The following is a 19,630-nucleotide window of genomic DNA, read 5'->3' on the forward strand; positions in this document are numbered from 1 at the left end:
AAGATTGGGGGTGCTGTGGTAATAATGGAGGGTGTTGGCAATTGCTCAGAGTGAGCAGGTCAGGCCTCCTGGTGCAGGGGCCTCCAGGATCCAGGAGGGACTGGCTGGTCAGGACGCCTTGACAATGCAGTTCCCAGCTGCCAGTGCTCCTCCAACCCCCATCAGTTCCTTCTGGCTCCTCTGGTTGCCTGGGCAGTGGGGACTGGAGGATCCTGGCCAGTTGGATGCAGGAGGCAGGGAGGAAGGAGAAAAGTGAGGCTCTGGCCCACTGTCTCCCCTTCCCACCCCATGGCCTACTTCTTTCAACAGGTTCATCTCAGCACTGCTGAGCTGCTTGGAAAACCCCAGCCCCTCCTCGGGGTCTCCTGGTCTCCCAGCCCCCTCCTCCTCTTTAGCTCTATCTGCTGCTATGGCTAAACCACCCCTATCCCCAGTGCTGGTCACCTGGGATTGTCAGGAGCCCAGTGGGCTTCTTCAAGGTGCTGCTGGGGAGGCGCGCAATGCGGCTGTGGCCTCGGCCTCGGTCCTGGGTGATGCCCAGTGAACGGGAGACTGAGGAGCTAAGGGAGGGGAGGAAGGAAGGAAGGTCACAGTGAGGCCTCAGGATTACGATGGGGGAAGGAGGGTATGACAGAGCTAGACACTAAGACTTAAGGGCAGGGGGAAGCTGAGAACCAACAACAGCTTCCAAGGCCAGATCTGGGGGCAGGAGAGGCAGCGGGGGAAGGAAAGCTAAGTGGGGTTTGGGAGGGCAGCGGAGATGGGCAGTGGGCGGTCCAGCCTCTGGATTAACCAGGGAGTGCTGACTATCCCCTATGCAGAAAGGGGCCAGGGCTGTAACCAAGAAGGGCGATCCCCTTCACCTCTAGTATAATGCTGCGAGAGCAGGGGTCCAGGGGTGCCTGGTAAGAGAACCAGGTGCCAGCTCTTCTCAGACTCTGAGACTGGCTCCCAGGGGCCCAGCTTCACAGCTGGGGTCTGTGGTTGGCTCAGGTGTCCACTGCCCTGGGGAAAGCATTGTCACCCCCTCAGCCTCACCTTACAACACGCCTCTTCTTGCGGGCAGACATCCCAGGGTACGAAGACGTTGGTTTGGGCCCCTTCGTGGTGAACAGGGGCATGGGTCCGCTGAGGGACGGAGGAGAGTGAAAGGAGGCAGATCAGGAGGGAACCAGAAAATGGTGCCAGCCCCCTCTCCTTCCAGCCCCGGCTGGGGTGGAGGGAGGTTAGACAAGATGACCTCTGAGGTTTTTTCCTTCTAAGAGGTGGATTCCACTCCCCACCTCACTCGGCCTGGACTGACAGCTGAGTGACAGGCCTGCTCTGGGAGAACATCCAGATGTCAGTTTCTGGCACGTCCGGAGAATTGGAGTTCAAACAATTTCACCCTTCCACCTGCCCAGCTCTGAGCTGGCTCCTGAGGGGTGGTCCGGGCTGTGGGAAGGGCTGGGGTGCAGTGGGCAGCCTGCTGTCAGGTCAGTCGCCACTTGTTCTTGGCCTTGGACTGTCCTGAACTGGTTGCTACTACTCTACCCTGTCATGTGGGCAGAAGATGGGGGTGAGAACTTCCTCTTCTTGCTGAAAAATTGCTGAATAAAGTTTTTCAAGCTCCCTTCCCAGTTCCAGATGCTGGGCTGGAGAGTAAAGTCCAGGGGTAGAAGTGGCAGAAAAGGCATTTCTCAGAGGGACATGGAACTCAGCCCAGGTCAAAGGGCCCAAGCAAGGAATAGAGAGGGCTGGGCTCCCCTCTTTAATCCTGCTCCCTGCTGGCCCTCTCAGTTGGGGTCCTGTCAGCTACCAGCACAGAGCTGGCAGCTTGGAAGTGCAGGTGGCAGGCCACCTGAGGGAAGAAAGGCCTTCACGGAAACCTTATTTTCTGCCCTCTGAGACTTGGGGAACACAGCTGATCACACCGAAGGGAAAGAAGGGGAACAGCAAGCATCCTTATCTAAGAGTTGGGGTGTCTTCCACTCCTCTTGGAAGCACCACTGCCCCTTGCTGACCCCTAACCTCCTCCTGAGAGGGCTGCTAAAAAGGTGACCCACCTGGGGATGAAGGGCTGATCCAGCCTGTTCAGCTCCTGGGGGACATTCTCCCAGCCCACGCAGTCATGGAAATCCAGCTTTGAGGAGGGTGCCTCAGAAAGATCAAAGGTGGTGTTGAGGTTCCGAGCAGGCAGGGTCAGAGGGGTGGAGCAGTTCTGCATAGCAGAGGGGCCCAGGGGCACCCGGCTTTTAATGACTGTGGCTGGGCAGAAGCGAGGGGAGTGGCAGGGGGAAGAGGCCCTTTTCCCTTTGGGGGTAGTGGGTCCAGATGGAGGCTGAGCCTCAGGCAGGGACCCCCTCCTCAGGCAGGGCAGAAAGGACTGGCGCTGGCGCTTGGTCCCTGGCTTTGGTGCAAGGTGGCTGTCTGACTCCAAGGGGCTCGGTCCCCTCCTCCTCTTCTTCTCCATGGGTCTCGGGGATGTCTGTGCTGGGGTCCGATCAGGCTCAGGTAGGATCCCTAGAGTGTGCATGCGGCCATTCAGTTGCCTTGCCATGGTCCGGGTCACAGGGCCGGAGTATCCTGCAGACTCTAGGCACAGTGAAGGGGGTGCAGAGGGGACATCAGGGCCTGGCCAGATGGAAGGAGAATTTGTAGAATTTGGGCATCCACTGGAGACATGCAGAAGCCCCTACGTCCTCAGGACTGTGTGTGTGTAAAAGTCCATGGTCCCAGGGGCCCCGCCTCCTACTGAAGCATAACCCAGCGCCAGAGGCCCTGGCCACTCAGAGCCACCAGCAGGACCAGGCACCAAGGCAGAGGCAGCCAGGGCTAAGACTCACTTGACTCTGAACACAGCTCCTGAGCTGGAAGCGCCCCTCTGGCTGGGCTTGGCATCCTCGAGGCCTCCACCCCGGGCTCTGCTTTTTCCGATTGCACGAGCTGCTGCAGGGTCTCAAACTCTGCGATCATGTCGGGAGTGAGGAGGTTGGCCGCTTGGAGCAGGGAGTACTGCCGCTCGGCCAGGCACAGCACCCTCAGTGCTAACCTGGAACAGAGGGACGGGATTGCCGCCTCAACTCAGACCTGGCCCAACCGGGGTCCTCCTGCAGTGCACCTGTCCCCATCTCTCCAGGTGTGGTGAGGACCTGGTCTCCTGGGTTCCTCCTGCCTTGTCCCAGACTGGCTGGCCTCATCGCACCCCCAAGCCTCGGCTCCTGCTCTGCCACATCTCAGGGCTGGCGAGATGGCCACAAGTAATGGTGGAGGTTCCACCCACTAACCAAGCCTCAAAACAAAGAAAGTGATCCCCAAACAGGGAAAGAGTGCTAAGTGACCTTGGACTCAGTTCTGCCACCTCCCAGCGCTGTGACTTTGAGTCCATTTACCAGAAGGACAAAGTAAGGTAGATTCAAGCCAGACTGCCAGCTCAGTCCCTGCCCCTGTGCTTCCCCGCTGTATGATGCTGGGTGTATGGCTTAACCGCAGTCTCCGTATCCTTAAAATGGGAATAACAAACGTGCCCACCTTGTGGGGTTGTTGAAATTAAATGAGTACCTAGGGTGCACCGTAAGGATGCTGACCATTGCTTCTGTAAAGTGGCAAACACAGCATCACTGAGTTAGGCTTGGATTAGACAAGATAGGCTATGTGGATCTCGGTTCCAAGAAGCCCCTCAAAAAATGCATTTGGTAGTATGGTTGCGATTGTGAGAGCATGTATGAAGGGACGCGTGCTCTACACGCACAGGGGGCGACTGACAGGAAATTATAAGGGTAATGGGATTACTGGTGCTGTGAATTTAGATTCTAATAAAGCAAATTTTCTTTCTCTAAGGCAACCTATGAGAAAAGAATAAACACAATTATCTCGGTGGGGAATATTCACGGCAAATAATTTATCCTCAGGTAGCACTACCTGCCTGGACATCTCTGAGGCCATTCCTCTGCCCTCGGTGCGCGCTCAAATTCATTTTATAAAGCAGCCTCAAGGTCTTTTTGAAAGGAGGCAGGATAGAAATTAAAGAAGACACAGCAGAAACTCATTCTATATCCGCTTGAGTCACACGTTATAGGAAGATTGGATGACTGAGAAAAGTGGGTGTCTGGGAGAAATGCCTTGGGTGGGATGTAGGATCCTGGGCTGTGTCAGGAGGCCCTCTTGTTGTGTGGCCCCAGGCAAATTGCCTCTGTACCCCATCTGGCAAATGGGGAGTTGGTCTATGTCAGGGTCTATTTCAAGGACCCCATCAGAGGATGGAGCAGCTCTGCTTTATTTATCTGATCTGCATAGCCGACTTCAGCGGTAGATTCCATTTGAAGAAAGGATTTTGCAGCTGAGGGAAATTCTGAAAAACCACCGAACTGGAAAATCTAAGATCTTACTCAGTGGCCTGGTGGTCTCAGATTCCATATTCTAAAGTCAAAGAGAAATTATTTTCGATTATCTGGTTGTTAGGGTGTTTCCAAGTATGGAAATGATCTAGAATGTTCTGCAACCCTTAATACTTGGAATTTTGTCACATTTTAGTAGCGCTTCAGCTCTAAGAAGTAGGGAAAATAAGGGCTGGTATTTCCAAATTATAGCCAAGGTCGAAGTGACTTGTCAGAGGCCACAAAGCCAGAGGCACAGCAGAAAGGAGAACCCTGATGCCCTCTGTCCTCACAATGGGGGACACCAGGCAGAAAGACCCTGAGTCATCAGTGGCTGTTCCCTGGGGGCCGAGGGGACATTCCACTAGTGCATCCCTGCCCTCCCAGGGCCCCAGGGAGTCGGCAGCAGGAGACAGATAATGAGCCGCTGATTATTCAGGCTGCAGCATTTTTGCTGAGTCGGGAACAGACACTCCCCAACAAGAAACAAAATTAAACAGGCCCTTCTGTCCGGAAGCTTTAAATACACTGCCTAGCGTGAAGCATGCTGGGGAGGGAAGAATGGGGTTGGCAGCAGCATGGCTAAGTGGCAGGGGATTTATGTTCTGGGGGCCAAAGGAAAAACACACCAGCGGTGCTCTACAAACAGAAAGAATGGCCCCCAGTGTCTCCTTGGCTTAGGGTGGGGCTGTGTTCACTCCTGAGAAGAAATTGCCACCGTGCATGGATGGAGATACCCGATAAACACCTGACTCGGGGAGGCTGGCCCCCCTCAGCCTCAAGCCCAGCCTCTCCTGGCTGTTCAGTCCCTGCTTGCTGCGGGCGGGTAGCTGGGCCCACAGACTGGAAAGCGGAGCTCTCACCCAGCAGCCCTGCCCTCGCTCGAGGCTTGCCAGCTGTCTGGATGGATTTCAGGGTTTTGCTTCCCCTTCTGTTGAGCTGCCAGTTACTTGGGGGAATAAATAGCTGATGATAAGTAAACAGAATAGGTGATAACATCAAGTTGTTGAAAACAGACCAGGGCAATGTTGGTGAAAAAAGACTTGACTCTTAACTGGAGCAGAACCAGAGCTTCTGGGACATACTTAATGCTAACGCTCAACCCAGGAGGCTGGAACTCATCGCATCCCACCCTGAACCCCAGAGAAGAGCAGGAAGACACCTACTGCTTAAAGCGGTCCCCATCCAGGTTCTGTGGGGAGAGGTGGCCCATGATGGTCCTGGGCTGTGGGGTCTGACCAGGGGACCCTGCCAGCGGGTGTCTGAGGGTCTGCTCCGGCTCCTGGGTTGGAACCTAAGGAAAAGGGCAGTCAGGCAGAGGGCGCGGGGTGGCCTCCTCCCTTCCAGAGTGGTATCTAAAGCCTTTCCCTCCCCCGAGCAGGGAAGACAGCTCCTGGAACAACCAGGTCCTGGCAGAAGCTTTCTCTCACCCAGGCCCCCCTCCCTGCTACTAACACACATGCTCCACACTTGCAGACACCCAGCGGCTGACAGGGTAGTTCTTCCCGCACAGGCCTTGTAATGACTAAGATGTAAGGCACCCAGGTGAGAGCCCAGGGGCTGCCAGTGGGGAGGGCCCCACCTCCCAATGCTCCACCAGCTCCCAGTCATACCTCCTGGACGGGGCTTTCGTCCTTGTCCTCTGGGGGCTGCTCCAGGTCTGATGAGTTTCCGCCCGTGGCCCTCTCCTCCTGGGTCTCTGGCCCCAGGCTCTCCTGTTGAAGGACTGTAGACCCTGGGTGGAGCTCTGGACAACAGGGCTGGCTAGGAAGGCAGGATCGTGAGGGGGACCTGGGAAGACTAAGGGGGAAATAAGGGATTTGAGAGGCAGGAGAGGGGCAGGCAGAGAAAGCAGGGAGGGGGTAAGGTCTCATGGCACCAGGTGGTATAGTGCCCAGAGGGTGGCTGCCGCTGAGGGTGGGAGGAAGACTCGGGAATTTCTGGTTTAGGAAACAATGGTACCCATCCCTCACCTGCACCCTATTTGAATAGCAGAGACTGCTTTTGTGGGCAGGGATGTCATTTACTTATTTAACACAGAGCATTCTAGATGCTAATCGGGGCGCTGGGTGGGAACCCCTAGCCCTGGGTATCAGAACAGAAGGAGCCCTAGCCCTCCAGAGGCTGGAGGAGGGGGACCTTCACTGTTGAGCTGAAAGCTGGGGGGGTCGGGGATGGCGGTATGAGAACTCACAGTTGTTGTGAAGGACCTGATTTGGGGGGTTGCTGGGGGGCGGGGGCTCCTGCCTCATACACGCGGAGCTTCTCCTTCAGGGTGGCCACCTGGAACAGAAGCACCCCAGCCCCTCAGTCCCATGTGAGCACAGGCCATGAGGGGCGGGCACAGAGCCCTGGCCACATCCAAGTGCTCCTGCTTCTTGCTCTCCTGCCCAGGAGGGTGGCCTCCCTGCCGAGCTCCCGGGGCAGCTCCTCACCTCAGCCTGGAGCTGCTGGCAGATGGTGGCGTACTGGCTGATGTGACAGTCCAGACTGATCACATTGCTTTTCAGCTGAGATGGGGGCATAGGAGAGAGATTTGGGTGTTTATTTAAAGCAACGTTAGCAATTACTTCCATAGCCAGGCACTGTGCTAGGCACCTCATATTCCCTGCCTCGCCCTCACGATGGGGTAAACAGAGCAGGCGAGGTCCTGGCTTGGTTGAGATGGCATTAAGAGACAGAGGTTGCCTTTGAATCCCAGCCCCTGACTTCCTGGACCAACACTCTTACCAGGCCAGGGGCTTTTCAGCAGCAGCTGTAGGAGCGCCAGGGCTCCCTGGAGGAGGCAGGGGAAACCGGAGCAACAGCTTTAATCTGGGCTACATATCGGTAACTATGCTGTCTGGCTGAAAACAGGGCCCTGCTGCCACAAACAAGTCACTGGCTGACACTCGTTTTGGAGTCCACCCTGCCTTCCCCAACTGGAGTCTCCCAAGGACCAGGACTGTGTCATTTCTATTACAAAGGATTTCCCTGAAGACTGAAGCTGGGGAGCTCCTTCCCTCTGCCTTGTGGGAATACTTGCTCCAGGGCGTCCTGCCCCTGTCCCCTCCCGGGCTGGGGGCTCCCCCATGCCCAGATTGGCTCTTCTGGGTGGGCACACACCGAGAGTTTGATCTCCTTGGCCCGGTCGGCATACTTGAGGGTGTTGTAAGTGTCCTCGTAGGTCAGGCTGGAGGGGCTGACAGCAGCGATCATCACGGTACGGCAGTTGCCCCCGATGGAGTCCTTGAGCAGGCGGGTCAGCTTGCTGTCCCGGTAGGGCACGTGAGACTTGCGGCCCTGGGGGCAGCGAGTGGGTGGGGGTGAGGAAGCTGTACTAGGTAGACCTGGGACTGGAGGAAGTGAGGGGCCCTGGGATCCTGGGCTTCAGGCACCGGGGTCACTATCCTGGGAGCTCGTGGGGCTGTGCAGCTTTACCTTGGCATCAGCCAGGGCGTTGAGGACATTGATGAGGGCCAGTAGAGAGCGGTTGATGTTGGCACCCTCCCGCAGGCGCTCCCCCTTGGCGTGGGTACTGGATGCCCGCTCTGAGCCAGCCAGGTCAATCAGGCTCATTTTGGCCACTTGAAGGGCTTGGGTCAGGCCTGGAACCCGGTCCTGCTGCTTCACAAAGATCTGGGGACAAACAGCAGGGCTTGAGGGGGCTCTGGGTATCTGGAGGTCCGGCTTCTGCTTGGCTCCGGGACCCATCTCACCTGGAAGATGGCGTGGGAGCGGGAGGAAGTAGCATTGGCATCAGTGGGGTGCTGTGTACGGTTGCGGTTTCCCCTGGTCAGCATCTCCAGCAGCTGCTCAGCTGAGGCTGGCTGCAGAGGGAAGGTCCAGGAAGGGGGCTATAGTCTCCCCAGCTAGAACCTTTCCCCCTGATAGGAAGGCTACTTCCTTGCTATGACATCACCACAAGATACAGGACATCCCCACACTGCCTGGGGAGGGAACCCCAGAAGTTGCTCATCCCCCCAAGCCCGGTTCCACACCTGGTGGAAGGAAAGTCCTTGCACCACTACCCCCTTGTCGGGGTCTTCACGGATGGCCAGAGGCCCCTTGGGCTCCAGGAGGTCATGGATCTGCTCATTGTACACCTGAGGAGAAAGGAAGTGAGGGAGAGGCCTGAGCGACATGGCTGGTCTGGAAGCCTCTCCCCTGCAGGCTAGAGAGGACGGAGGCGCTGGGCAGGGGGTGCTGGGCACTTTGCAGGACAATGATCATTGACCAGAACTGGAGGGCAGGCCCAGTTTGCAAGCAGTCTCTCCCTGAGCTGCGGCTATACCAGCTGGACCTTAACTGGACCCAATCTGCCCACGTCCTAACACCCTCTCTCCCATCTGATCGCCCCACTCCCCTCTTTTCAGGTTCCTGTGACAGAGGGATCGGGAGGGAGCAGCAGCCCTACCTCCTGGTAGCTGATGAGCACCTCGAATTGCTTCTCCTCCCGGTGGGCCTCCAGACGCCTGTACAGCTCCATGGTGGTCAGGTACATGATGCCGGGGTCGCCCTCTCTTCCCAGCATGGTGTGTGTCTTCCCAGCCCCAGTGGCTCCATAAGCAAACACTGCAGGGTAGGGAGTAGGGTGGCGGCAGGGCCAGATTTGCCCTCACTAGGAGCTCCCCAGTGCACTTCCATCCACTCGACACCCCATCTCCCCAAGTCCCTTGCCTTTGGGTCTACAGTTCCTCTGCTCCTACCACTCACATCCCCTATTCACACTGCAGCTTTTGAGTTCTCCCCATCTACATCCTGGCTCCCATGCAGGGAGCCAGGGCAGAGGCCTCCACAGAGGCTCCACAGAGGCTCCGCAGAGGTGGGGGCTGCTCCCTTCCTTAGGACTGGCTTCTCCAGGCTAGGAAGATTCCTCTGTGGAAGGCCCACAAATCTGTCCCTCCTATCACTTCTCTCAGCTTAAAACACACATTGTGGGTGTGATTTTGCGATTAGCGTCTTCCCCCCACCCCACCCCCACTGTAAATACCAAGAGGACAGGAACCATGTCTATCTAAGTTGCTATTTGTACCCAGGGCCCAGTAGAGAATGCAAAGGGCAGAGCCCTCAACAAGTGCCCACTGCAGGCACTGCCAGAAGACCTGGGAAACCCTTAGGAGGAAGCAGGGAGGAAGGCTGTCCCATGAGGGCTCTATCTCCCTGCTGCCCAAGTCCTCACCAGAGCAGTTGTAGCCCTGGAGGAAGCTGTCCAGGATGCTGAGGGTGGTGTGCTGGAACACGTCCTGCTGGGTGGCCTCCTCACCAAAGACCCGGTCGAAGACAAACGTCAGATCTTTGCCCTTCTTCTTGGGGCCATCATGGGTGCTGCCCCATTTCAGGCCAAGGAACCCCCCATCAGACTCCTCTGGGTCAAACACCAGCACCCGCTCATCCACCACTTGAACCACAGGCCGCCGCTGGCTCTCCAGCTCCCGTGGGGTGGGAGGCCGCAGCCGCACAACCACCCGTACCATGCTGTCCTCCACCGCCATCACCATGGCAACACCTGGGGAGAAACAGGATGCAGATGAGACTGGTCCCATCCTAGGTGACCAGGTGCATTCTCAGTCTTGTTTCCAAGGGGTCCTCCCCACCTCCCCTGCCAACATCTGACTTCCACTTCATACCTCAAGAGAATAAGAATACTAGGGCCACCACCAATATTAGTAAATACCTCCTTCTCACTTGTAATACCACCTTTGTCATATCCAAATGACTGCATTATTCCAGAAGTCTATTTCTGGCCTTCCTATTGGGCTCTACTGTCTGCTCCTGTGCCAATACCACACTGCTTCCATTCTGTTCCATCCTGTTCCATTGCTTTCCATTCCATTCCATTCCATTCCAGCATGCTTCCATCTAGTACTGCAAACCTACCCGACTGGTCTTTCTTTTTCATAAACTTCTTGGCTTCTTTTAGGCATTTATGCTCTCTTTGATTTTAAGAAAAATCAATCAATTTCATGTCCAATCCACAACTCACCAACAACCCCCAAAACCCTACTACTATTACACTTGGAATTGTATTAAACTTACTTATTTATTTTATATTAAACCTTCAAGCAAGAACGTGGCTATTGCTCATTTGTTCAGATATTTTTTTATGTCCCTTAATAAGATTTCATAGATCGTCAGAGAGGTTCTGCAATAGTCCTTTCCACATAATTCTCAAGTGATTTATGGACTTAATTGTTCTTATAAATGGGACACCTTTTACCATCCCCATTTCCAGGTGGCAATTGCTAGTATGGAGAAATAGGATTGATTTTTACACATTTGCCTTATATCCACTGCCCTCAAATTCTCTTCTTAATTCTAATTTAATTTTTTTAAATTTTTTTTTATTTTTAAAGATTTATTTATTTATACAAGCACTGGGTACAGACAGAAGCGTGGGAGAGTGAGAGAATTCACCAGAGCCAGAGCGGGGAGCAGAACAGGCAGACTGATGAAGTACACTGCTGAGGGGCGCAGCGGGCGTGGCAGGAGAGGTCTGTCGCTCCACGTGGGACCCTCGCCTGTCAGCCGGGGATCGAACCAGCGCTGCAGAGGCTGCAGGCAGCTTCGCAGCCCAGCGCTCAACCGCTGCGCCACCAGGAGAGGCCCTTAATTCTAATTTTAAAGGGCTTATTGCTATTTTTCTGAGTATACAACTATATATTAGAAAACAATTTTTTTACCTTTTCTTCTCCACATTTATACCAAAGATTTAATTTCCTATCTATTGCATTCTCTAGACTTCCAAAACAACATTGAATAATAATGATAATGGGCATCACTGTTTTGCTCTTGATTTTAAAGAAAATGGCTTTAGCCCTTTACTATTTTGTTTTGGACAAATAGTCATCACAGTATCAATTTATTCTATTTTTTTTAAAGATTTATTTATTTATTATTTATACCAGCACTGGGTACAGTCAGAAGCGCAGGAGGGTGAGAGAATTCACCAGAGCCAGAGCGGGGAGCAGAGCAGGCAGAAGGACTGAAGTACACTGCTGAGTACACTGTGGCCGGCAGGAGAGGTCTGCGCGCCATGTGGGACCCTCCTCCAGTGGCCGGGGAGCGGCCAGGGATCGAACCTGTACTGTAGAGGCTGTGGGAAGCTTCGCAACCCAGTGCTCAACCACTGAGCCACCGGGGAGGCCCTCTATTCTTTTTTTTAAAGATTTATTTATTTATGCATACAAGAGCTGGGGTACAGGCCAGATTCAGGGGTGAGAGGTTTCACCAGAGACAGTGGGGAACAGAACAGGCAGATTGACCGATGTACACTGCTGAGGGGAGCAGCGGACGAGTCAGGAGAGGTCTGCTGTGCCATGTGGGTTGCTCCCTGGCCAGTGGGGGATCGAACTCATGCTGCAGAAGCTGCAGATTGCTTCACAGTGTTGTGCTTAACCTCTTGCGTCACCAGGGAGGCCCCTATTCTATTCTTATTTTACTTAGAGCTGTTAATAGGACCAGCTAGACATTTTATTTAATGCTATTTTAGCATTTCCTAATATATTTATATACTTATTCTCCTTTATTTTGTGGAAGTAATAAATTATTTGATATTATTCCTGGTATCAAACCAACCATGCATTCTTGGAAAAAATTTCACCCTGGCCAGAGTGAAATTTCAATTTCTAAACAGTCAAATATGTCTTTTATGTTTTTATGTCATATTTAAGAAGACATTCCTTCCCCCAAGGTAATATGCACTTTTCTTATTTGTACAGGTAATATTTTTTTCTTTCTTGCATTTAGGTCATTACCCAAATAGAATTTAATTTTTGTGTGAATGATGTGAGGTTTCTAAAGTACCTTTTATTTCTGAATGATAAACAATGATCTCAAGATCATTTATTAAATAGTGCATTCTTTCTCCATTAATTTGAAATGTCATTTAGCATAACTGAATTCTTATATAACCATAACTTTGTTCTGGACTCCCCATTCTGTTCTAATGATGTCTATTCCTTTTCCAGTAACTCAGTTTTATAATCATATAACATATTACCTTGCTGTTCTTTTTCTTAGCTATTCTTGGGCACCTTGTCTATGATTAAAGAATTAACTTAAAAAGTTATATGAAAAATCCTGCTAAGATTTTAATTGGAATTATTTTGAATTTATAGAGTAATATGAGAAGTGGGCTCTTTACAATAATCAAGTCTTCCCATGTAGGAGCACAGTATCTCTTTTCATTATTCACAACTTTATAATCTTCAGTAAAATTTTATAGTTTTCCTCACATGGGGTTTATATATGTGTTGATAGGTTTATTACTAAAAATTGCATAATCTTCATTATAGTGTGAATAGACTGTTTTTAAAATTATATTTTCTAACTCATTTTTGCCAGAATATTTGTAAAAAAGTTACTGCATTTTGTATGCAGATTTTGTATCTGGTCACGTTGCTGAACTCCTTTTATTAGTTCTAATAGACTGTCATTGGTTCCCTTAGATTTTTCAATTAAATGGTGGTATAGTTTGCAAATAACAACAGCTACTTTCTATTTTTAGCTTTTCTGTATTTAGTTCCCCACCCTCTATCCCATTAGGAGTGGGTATAGAATTTTAGCAAATGCTTCTTGGCACTTGCTGAGATGATCACAAGTGTTTCTTCTTCATTCTGTTAATGCAGAAGGTGACATGTCAGACTTCTTAAACACTTATTTGCCTCTTTCCTCTTGTATTCCCCTCAGATCACTCTTGTTATGTTTTTTGTTTGTTTTTTAATTTCTTCTTCATGCCAGCCTACCAAGTTAGGTAAAGATGGAATTTTTGGAATGCAGGACTCACAGATACCCTGGAAAAGTTCAGCCCAATTCTAGGGATATATTAACAGGGGCTGTTCCTGGGGGTGTGCATAGATGAATGCTTTCCCAGTAAAGACTAGGTCCTGCTGATAGGTCACAATTACCAGTCATTCAGCAAAGACAAGTGGGATTACTACCAGATCTCTAGCAAATGACTCATGTTTTTCCTTAGGAATGAGACAGAATTGAAGTCATTGGAAATTCCTATTCCTTACTCCCAAATTTCTTACCCACACAAAACAGGGGAACAAATGTAAAACAAACAAACAAACAAACAAAACAACCAACCAAAAAACTTCTATGTATGTATACTCTGCTCCTGTCTCAGCAACCACTATCATCATACTAAACACAATAACCAAGTGCTAACTGTATCGGGAATGGTTTTAAGCATCTTACTTGCATCATCTCGTTTGCACCACACTCTCACAAGATAGATACTATTATATTCACTTCGCAATGAGAAAATTGAGTGGGGATGGGTAAGGAACTTCCCTAAGGTCCCAATACCAGGTAAATGATGGAGTCTGCTTCCAGCCTAGCAGCCAGACTGCAGAGCCAGCCATGCGGCCTCATAACGACATTATATATTATGCTCCCTTGAAAAGGATGTTGCAATAGTCTCCCTTGTTTATTTAATAACTATAGTTCCTTTAGGTAATCAGTATTCTGTAAGCACCTTCAGATATATGGGCTGCACCTAATTTTAAACACTCAGTTCTTTGTCTCATCCTTGCATTTCCACTCCCAGGGAGCCCCACTCTAGCACCCAGGGAAATGAGGGCAGAGGGTGCCTGGCCCTACTGTCTGGGGTTGCTGCTGGTTGCCTTAATGGCAGTCTCAGCTTCCCATGGGGAGGGTTTTATTGAGGAGCCACAGAGCAGCCTAACATTCTAAGCAGGAAATTAAAAAGGGCACTGGCAACAGAGTGTCCATAACCTTTACAGTTCTCTCCTCTCTGCCTCCTGAGGGCCAGTGAGGCCGACTGTTTGCCTAATGAGATGTTTTTCTTCTTCCTGAGATAGTGCTGCGAGCTCGGGTTGGGAGGGTGGCAGTGACACCTGGCATGGCCATAGCTCAGATACCTAGGTCTTAGGCTCTGCATCTGACCAGTAGGGAGATCTTTCCACCAGCCACATACCGGAAGTCACATCAGCTTCCCGCTTTGAGAGCCAGAAAGAACAGCTACCAATCTGCTCCTGCCCCAGGGGGATGGGGAGATTAATGAGAGAACGTTTGTCAAGTTTGCTTTGATCCTCGGTTGGAAAGAGCATTTCAGCCCAAAAGTACAAGGGAGATGATTCTTTAATAAGATCTTCAGGCTTCTGAGCCAGCCACAGTCACGTCCTGTTTCTAACCCAGAGCAGCTCATTAAAACCCAGAGGCCAGTTCACTGTGGAGCTGAGGCTGGGACCTGGAAGCAAAGATTCAGTTGTTTTCAGGGGAGTTTCTCTGCTCACCTTCACAGGGACAGGCAGAATAAGCCAGAGCTCCTTAGAAGCCCCTGGAGAAGAATATTTAAGGATTTGAGGGGATCCGCCTGCAGATACTGGGAACTAGGGAGGTAGAGAAAGTACCTAGTCCCAAATGTTCTATTTTTATAGGAGCTGTGGTAGTGCCCCTCTTCTCTCCTTTATAACTCACACACTTGTGTTTTTTATCCTTAAACTTCAAGTGAGCATGACCCGCCTTTTGATACAGCCTGTGCAGACCCAGCAAGCAATAGACACTGAATAATATCTATCCTATAAATGAATAAAGGCCAGAGAAGATCAGAGTCTGAATCCAAGTATAAACACTATTATTAACTAGCTAACATTTACTGAGCACTTACTATGTATCAGGCACTATCCTAAGTCCTTTACAAATGGAGTCATTTAGCTTTCACAACAATCTCATTCTGTAATTGTTGATACAATTGTTAAGCCCCTACTCTACAAAGGAAGCAGGCGCAGGAAGGAACTCGTCACCAGCACGGTAGCAAGGCCAGGACTTGGGTCTTGTTCTGTCACCAGAGGCACATTCCTCCCCTATCCTGCCCTACAACTGGGTATTTGCAGCTCCTACAGCCCCTCACCTTAGTATCCATAGAACAAAGATAACTGGTCTTTCTTGGGGTGGTCCTGCAGAGGAAGGAGCTGTGTACTTTGTTCTTTAAGACAACCAGGAGCTGAGCGGCCTCCCTGGTGGCACAAGGGGTTGGGATGCAACCTATGAAGCTGACCGCAGCTTCTGCAGCATGAGTTCTATCCCCGGCCAGGGAGCTACCCACATGGCGCAGCAGACCTCTCCTGGCTCGCCAGCTGTTCCCCTCAGCAATGTATTTCAGTCAGTCTGCCTGTTCTGTTTCCCGCTCTGTCTCTGGTAAATCCTCTCACCCCCCAAAACTCTGGCTTGTACCCTAGTTCTTATATGCATAAATAAATATTAAAAAAAAAAGACAACCAGGAGCTTGATGATAGTTGATAGTAATTGATGATAGTTTTGTTTATTCCTTTCTAATCATATCATCTTATATATTTATTTTTTTGGTCTAGCAATTCTGGCTCCGACTTCCAGTACAATAGTGAATAGAGGCAGCAAGAGTGAGCAATCTTATCTTTTTCCTGACTTTATAGGGAATGCTCCCATTACTCCATTTTTTTATTGGCATAAGGAAATTTGCCTCTATTTTTTTTTTTTTTAAGATTTATTTATTCATGTATACAAGAACTGGGGCAGAGGCCAGAGGTGCGGGGGTGGGGGTGTGTGAGAGGATTCACCAGAGACAGAGTAGGGAACAGAACAGGCAGATCTACTGAAATACACTGCTGAGGGGAGCAGCAGGCGAGACAGGAGAGATCTGCTGCACCATGTGGGTAGCTCCCTGACTGGCCAGGGATCGAACTCGCGCTGTAGAGGCTGCGGATAATTTCATAGTGCTGTGCTTAACCCCTTGCGCCACCAGGGAGGCCTATGAAGGTAGATTTTTTTTTTTTTAAAGTAATCTTTGTTCTGTAGTCTTCTCTGCTGATGGCTTTTGTTTTTTTTATAGAGGCATGTTTTATTTATTTATTTATTTGTTTGTTTGGTTTATACATGCACTGGGTACAGTCAGAAGCGCAGGAGGGTGAAAGAATTCACCAGAGCCAGAGCAGGGAGCAGAGCAGGCAGAAGGACCGAAGTACACTGTTGAGGGGAGCAGCGGGCGGCAGGAGAGGCCTGCGTGCCATGTGGAACCCTCCTCCGGTGGCCGGGGAGCAGCCGGGGATCGAACCGGTGCCGCAGAGGCCGCGGGCAGCTTTGCAACCCAGCGCTCAACCACTGCGCCACCGGGGAGGCCTGAAGGTAGATTTTTAATGAATTCAATTTCTTCACTGATGCTAGGTTTGTTCAAATTTTCATAATTTCCTGAGTCAGTTTTGGTAAGTTATTTTTTTCACTGAAAATTGTCCAAAGGGGTGTTCCATTAAAGTTTCTCTCTTTTAATCTCTCAGCAACTGAAGTCATGTCCCTCTTTTCATTCCTAAGATAATTTTTTCATGTCTCTTTTATTTTTTAATTATATTGCCAGAAGTCTGGCTCTTTTATTAGTCTGTTGAAAGTTATAGCTTTTGGCTATGTTAATCCTCTAGTGTAAGGTAAGAGTCTAGGTAATTAATTTTTCCTCTTAACTTCTATGCAATTCTTCTGTTGTCTTATTCTATCTTATTAATTTGGATATTTGCCTCACTAACTTCAGCTTAAACAAGTTTGAATGTAAGAATTTAAGACTATAAATTACCTGCTAAGCATTGTTTTTACTGCATCCCACAAGTTTCATAAATAGGATTATCACTATTCCATGCTAATTATCTTTAATTACAAATGTGATATCCTATTTGACTGAGTTATATAAGTGTTTTTAAAACCCAAACATGAGTTTGTTTTCATTTCTTTTTCTTTTGTATTTTTAGATTAATTACTTGTAGAAAGAGGATATAGTTTGTAGTATGATAACTGTTCAACTTTGCTTGTGGCCAGATAGAGACAATTTTTATAAGTGCCTCTAAAAACATGTTACCTGTACACTTTGCTCAAACAGGTACAAATGGAGTTGGTTTGGATAATACAAAGAAAGATCAACAAATTAAGACATCTGAAAATCGGGCCTCCCCTGGTGGCAAAGCGGTTGAGCACTGGGCTACGAAGCTGCCCGCAGCCTCTGCAGCCCCGGTTCCATCCCAGCCGCCTGCGAGGGTCCTACATGGCGCTTCAGACCTCTCCTGCCGCCTGCTGCTCCCCTCAGCAATGTATTTTGTCAGTCTGCCTGTTCTGCTCCCCGCTCTGGCTCTGGTGAATTCTCTCACCTCCTACGCTTCTGACTGTAACCAGTGCTTGTATAAATAAATCTTTAAAATAAATTAATTAATAAAAGACATCTTAAAATCACCTCTTCTGAAGGGGGGTGGAATTTAATCATGAAATAAGCAGAAAAGGGCTGGATATAGTTGGCAGCTTTTGAGATGGGAGAAGAAACAGAATAGGGAGGAGATGGGGAAAAGTAATAAAACATTGAAAGGAAGCTCATTAAAAAAAAAATTGTAGACATTCACCTCTGAGCTACCTGTAAATGTAAAAAAATAAGCTTCTATCCCATAGGTTTGTTATGAACACTAAATGAGTTAAGTCAAAGCTGTGCTCAACAAATGTTAGTATTATCAGAATTGATAGGACATACAACAATTTCCCGTGAAGCCAGAACAGCCAATGTCTTCAGTAAAATTCCCCGCGCTTCCCCTGGCACAGATCAGGTTTTACCTTTTTCATGCCACTTTCGGAGCCTTAAAGGGTCAGAGCTAAGAGGAGAGGCATCCGAGGAGCAAAAGCAGAAGGCCTGGTGTTCTGTCATACATGTGCTTTCAAAATTCCCTCCTTTATTAAGATATTTACTGAGTGTCCCAGTACTAAGTTACGATGGCTGGCACAGCTCTGCAATCAGGTCTTCTGTAACAGATGTGCAGGGGCGGTCCCGGCTACTCCACACCCACTCTCCGGGGGTGGCGGGCTTCGGGGGTGCCGGGCTCCGGGGCCCGCGGCAGAAGGGCCCGCACCGCCTCGCGCACGGGCGGGAGTCGAGAGGGAGTCCGGGACCGGGTCTAGGTCCCGGCCAGCGCAGGTCCGGCACAAACGGGCGGGGGTGTCGGATCTCCGCTCCCCGCACCCCCACCACGCTCGGGTCAGACGCGACCGCGCCAGACCCGCCGGTCTCCAGGCCGCACCTTCCCGTTCCGCGCAAAAGAGGCCAGAGCAGCGGGGCCCGCGCTTACCCGTCGGCGGATCCAGCTGCTGGCGTCGCCACGTGCCCCCCGATCTCTCCGCCACGCACAAGGGCCCGAGACCCCAGGCGCGCGCAGCCCACACCCTCCCCGCCGCCGGCCCACCCGCGCCCCGCGCCGCGCGTTCAAATGAGCCGGAGGCCTCGTCCGCGCTTCCCATTGGCCGCCGCGCGGGCCGCTGATTGGTTGTTTCCTAAGTAACTAAGCACCGCGCCCAAGTGGCGGGCGCTGGCGGCAGTGCGCGTGCGCACTGCCCCTTCCGGCCGGCGGAGGTCGGCGGCCGAGACTTCCCAGCTGGACCGCCCCGACCGCCCGGCAGGAGCGAGTTCGCGGTCGGGGTGCGGGTAGAGGGCCGCGGCCCTTCTCAGTCCCTGGAACTGGGTTCATCACCAGTTGTAGCAACCACACGTCAAACATGTTTTCAAGCATGTCGCTTCTGAGAGCAAAATTGGCTTTTTCACTGAAGGGATTTTTAGCTGCTGTCCAGGGCCTCTTCTCGCTCCGCAACCACCTCAAGAATGAACTTCAGGGGCCTCCCTGGTGGTGCAAGGTGTTAAGCACCGCACTATGAGGCTATCTGCAGCTATCCCAGCTGGCCAGGGAGCAACCCACATGGCGCAGCAGACCTCTCCTGACTGGCCTGCTGCTCCCCTCAGCAGTGTATTTCGGTCAGTCTGCCTGTTCTGCTCCCCACTCTGTCTCTGGTGGATCCTCTCAACCCACGCATCTCTGGCCTATACCCCAGCTCTTGTATGCATAAATAAATCTTAAAAACAAAAAACGAACTTCAAGAGCAACTTTGATATAGAAAAGCCGCGGAAGCCCAGAATGATATTCCATCCTATTGGCTTTGACAGTGAATTCATGGCTGAATGTGACAGTCTACCCATGAGACCCTGCTGGGCAGCACTGACTTCATTCCCCTCAGTGGACTGGATTCTCGTGGACCCATGTCACGCTGACCCCCAACACCAAGGCTGTGGAGGTGGAAGAGACAACAGACAACCTTGCACTAGAAGGGAGACTTGATTCCAATCACTAGGGATTTAATCACTAATTAGTGCTGAGACTGAGGAAATCACTTCTGCTCCCTGCGTCAGTTTCCTCAGCTATAAGGTGAGGTGAAAGTACCACCCTTCCTTCTCACTTAGGAGAGTATGGATCTGAAACCCCCAGCATAGGTAAGATGAGCAC

The 19,630-nt window shown here is 50.8% G+C and overlaps 1 protein-coding gene across 1 annotated transcript; it reads right to left on the minus strand.

Moving 5' to 3' along the window:
* Window positions 1-108: 108 nt before the first annotated feature.
* On the minus strand, window positions 109-9,835 carry KIF18B (kinesin family member 18B; the record flags this gene model as incomplete). Its single annotated transcript, XM_084236907.1, has 15 exons — window positions 109-212; window positions 445-560; window positions 1,039-1,128; window positions 2,046-2,574; window positions 2,826-3,031; window positions 5,522-5,649; window positions 5,969-6,155; window positions 6,550-6,638; window positions 6,791-6,865; window positions 7,461-7,637; window positions 7,776-7,973; window positions 8,054-8,164; window positions 8,336-8,440; window positions 8,752-8,909; window positions 9,517-9,835. The coding sequence occupies 15 exons, from the start codon at window positions 9,833-9,835 to the stop codon at window positions 109-111; spliced, it is 2,592 nt and encodes an 863-aa protein (XP_084093033.1).
* Window positions 9,836-19,630: the final 9,795 nt, after the last annotated feature.

This window comes from Talpa europaea (assembly GCF_964194135.1).
Source record: "Talpa europaea genome assembly, chromosome: 7".
Classification (NCBI taxonomy): Eukaryota; Metazoa; Chordata; class Mammalia; order Eulipotyphla; family Talpidae; genus Talpa; species Talpa europaea.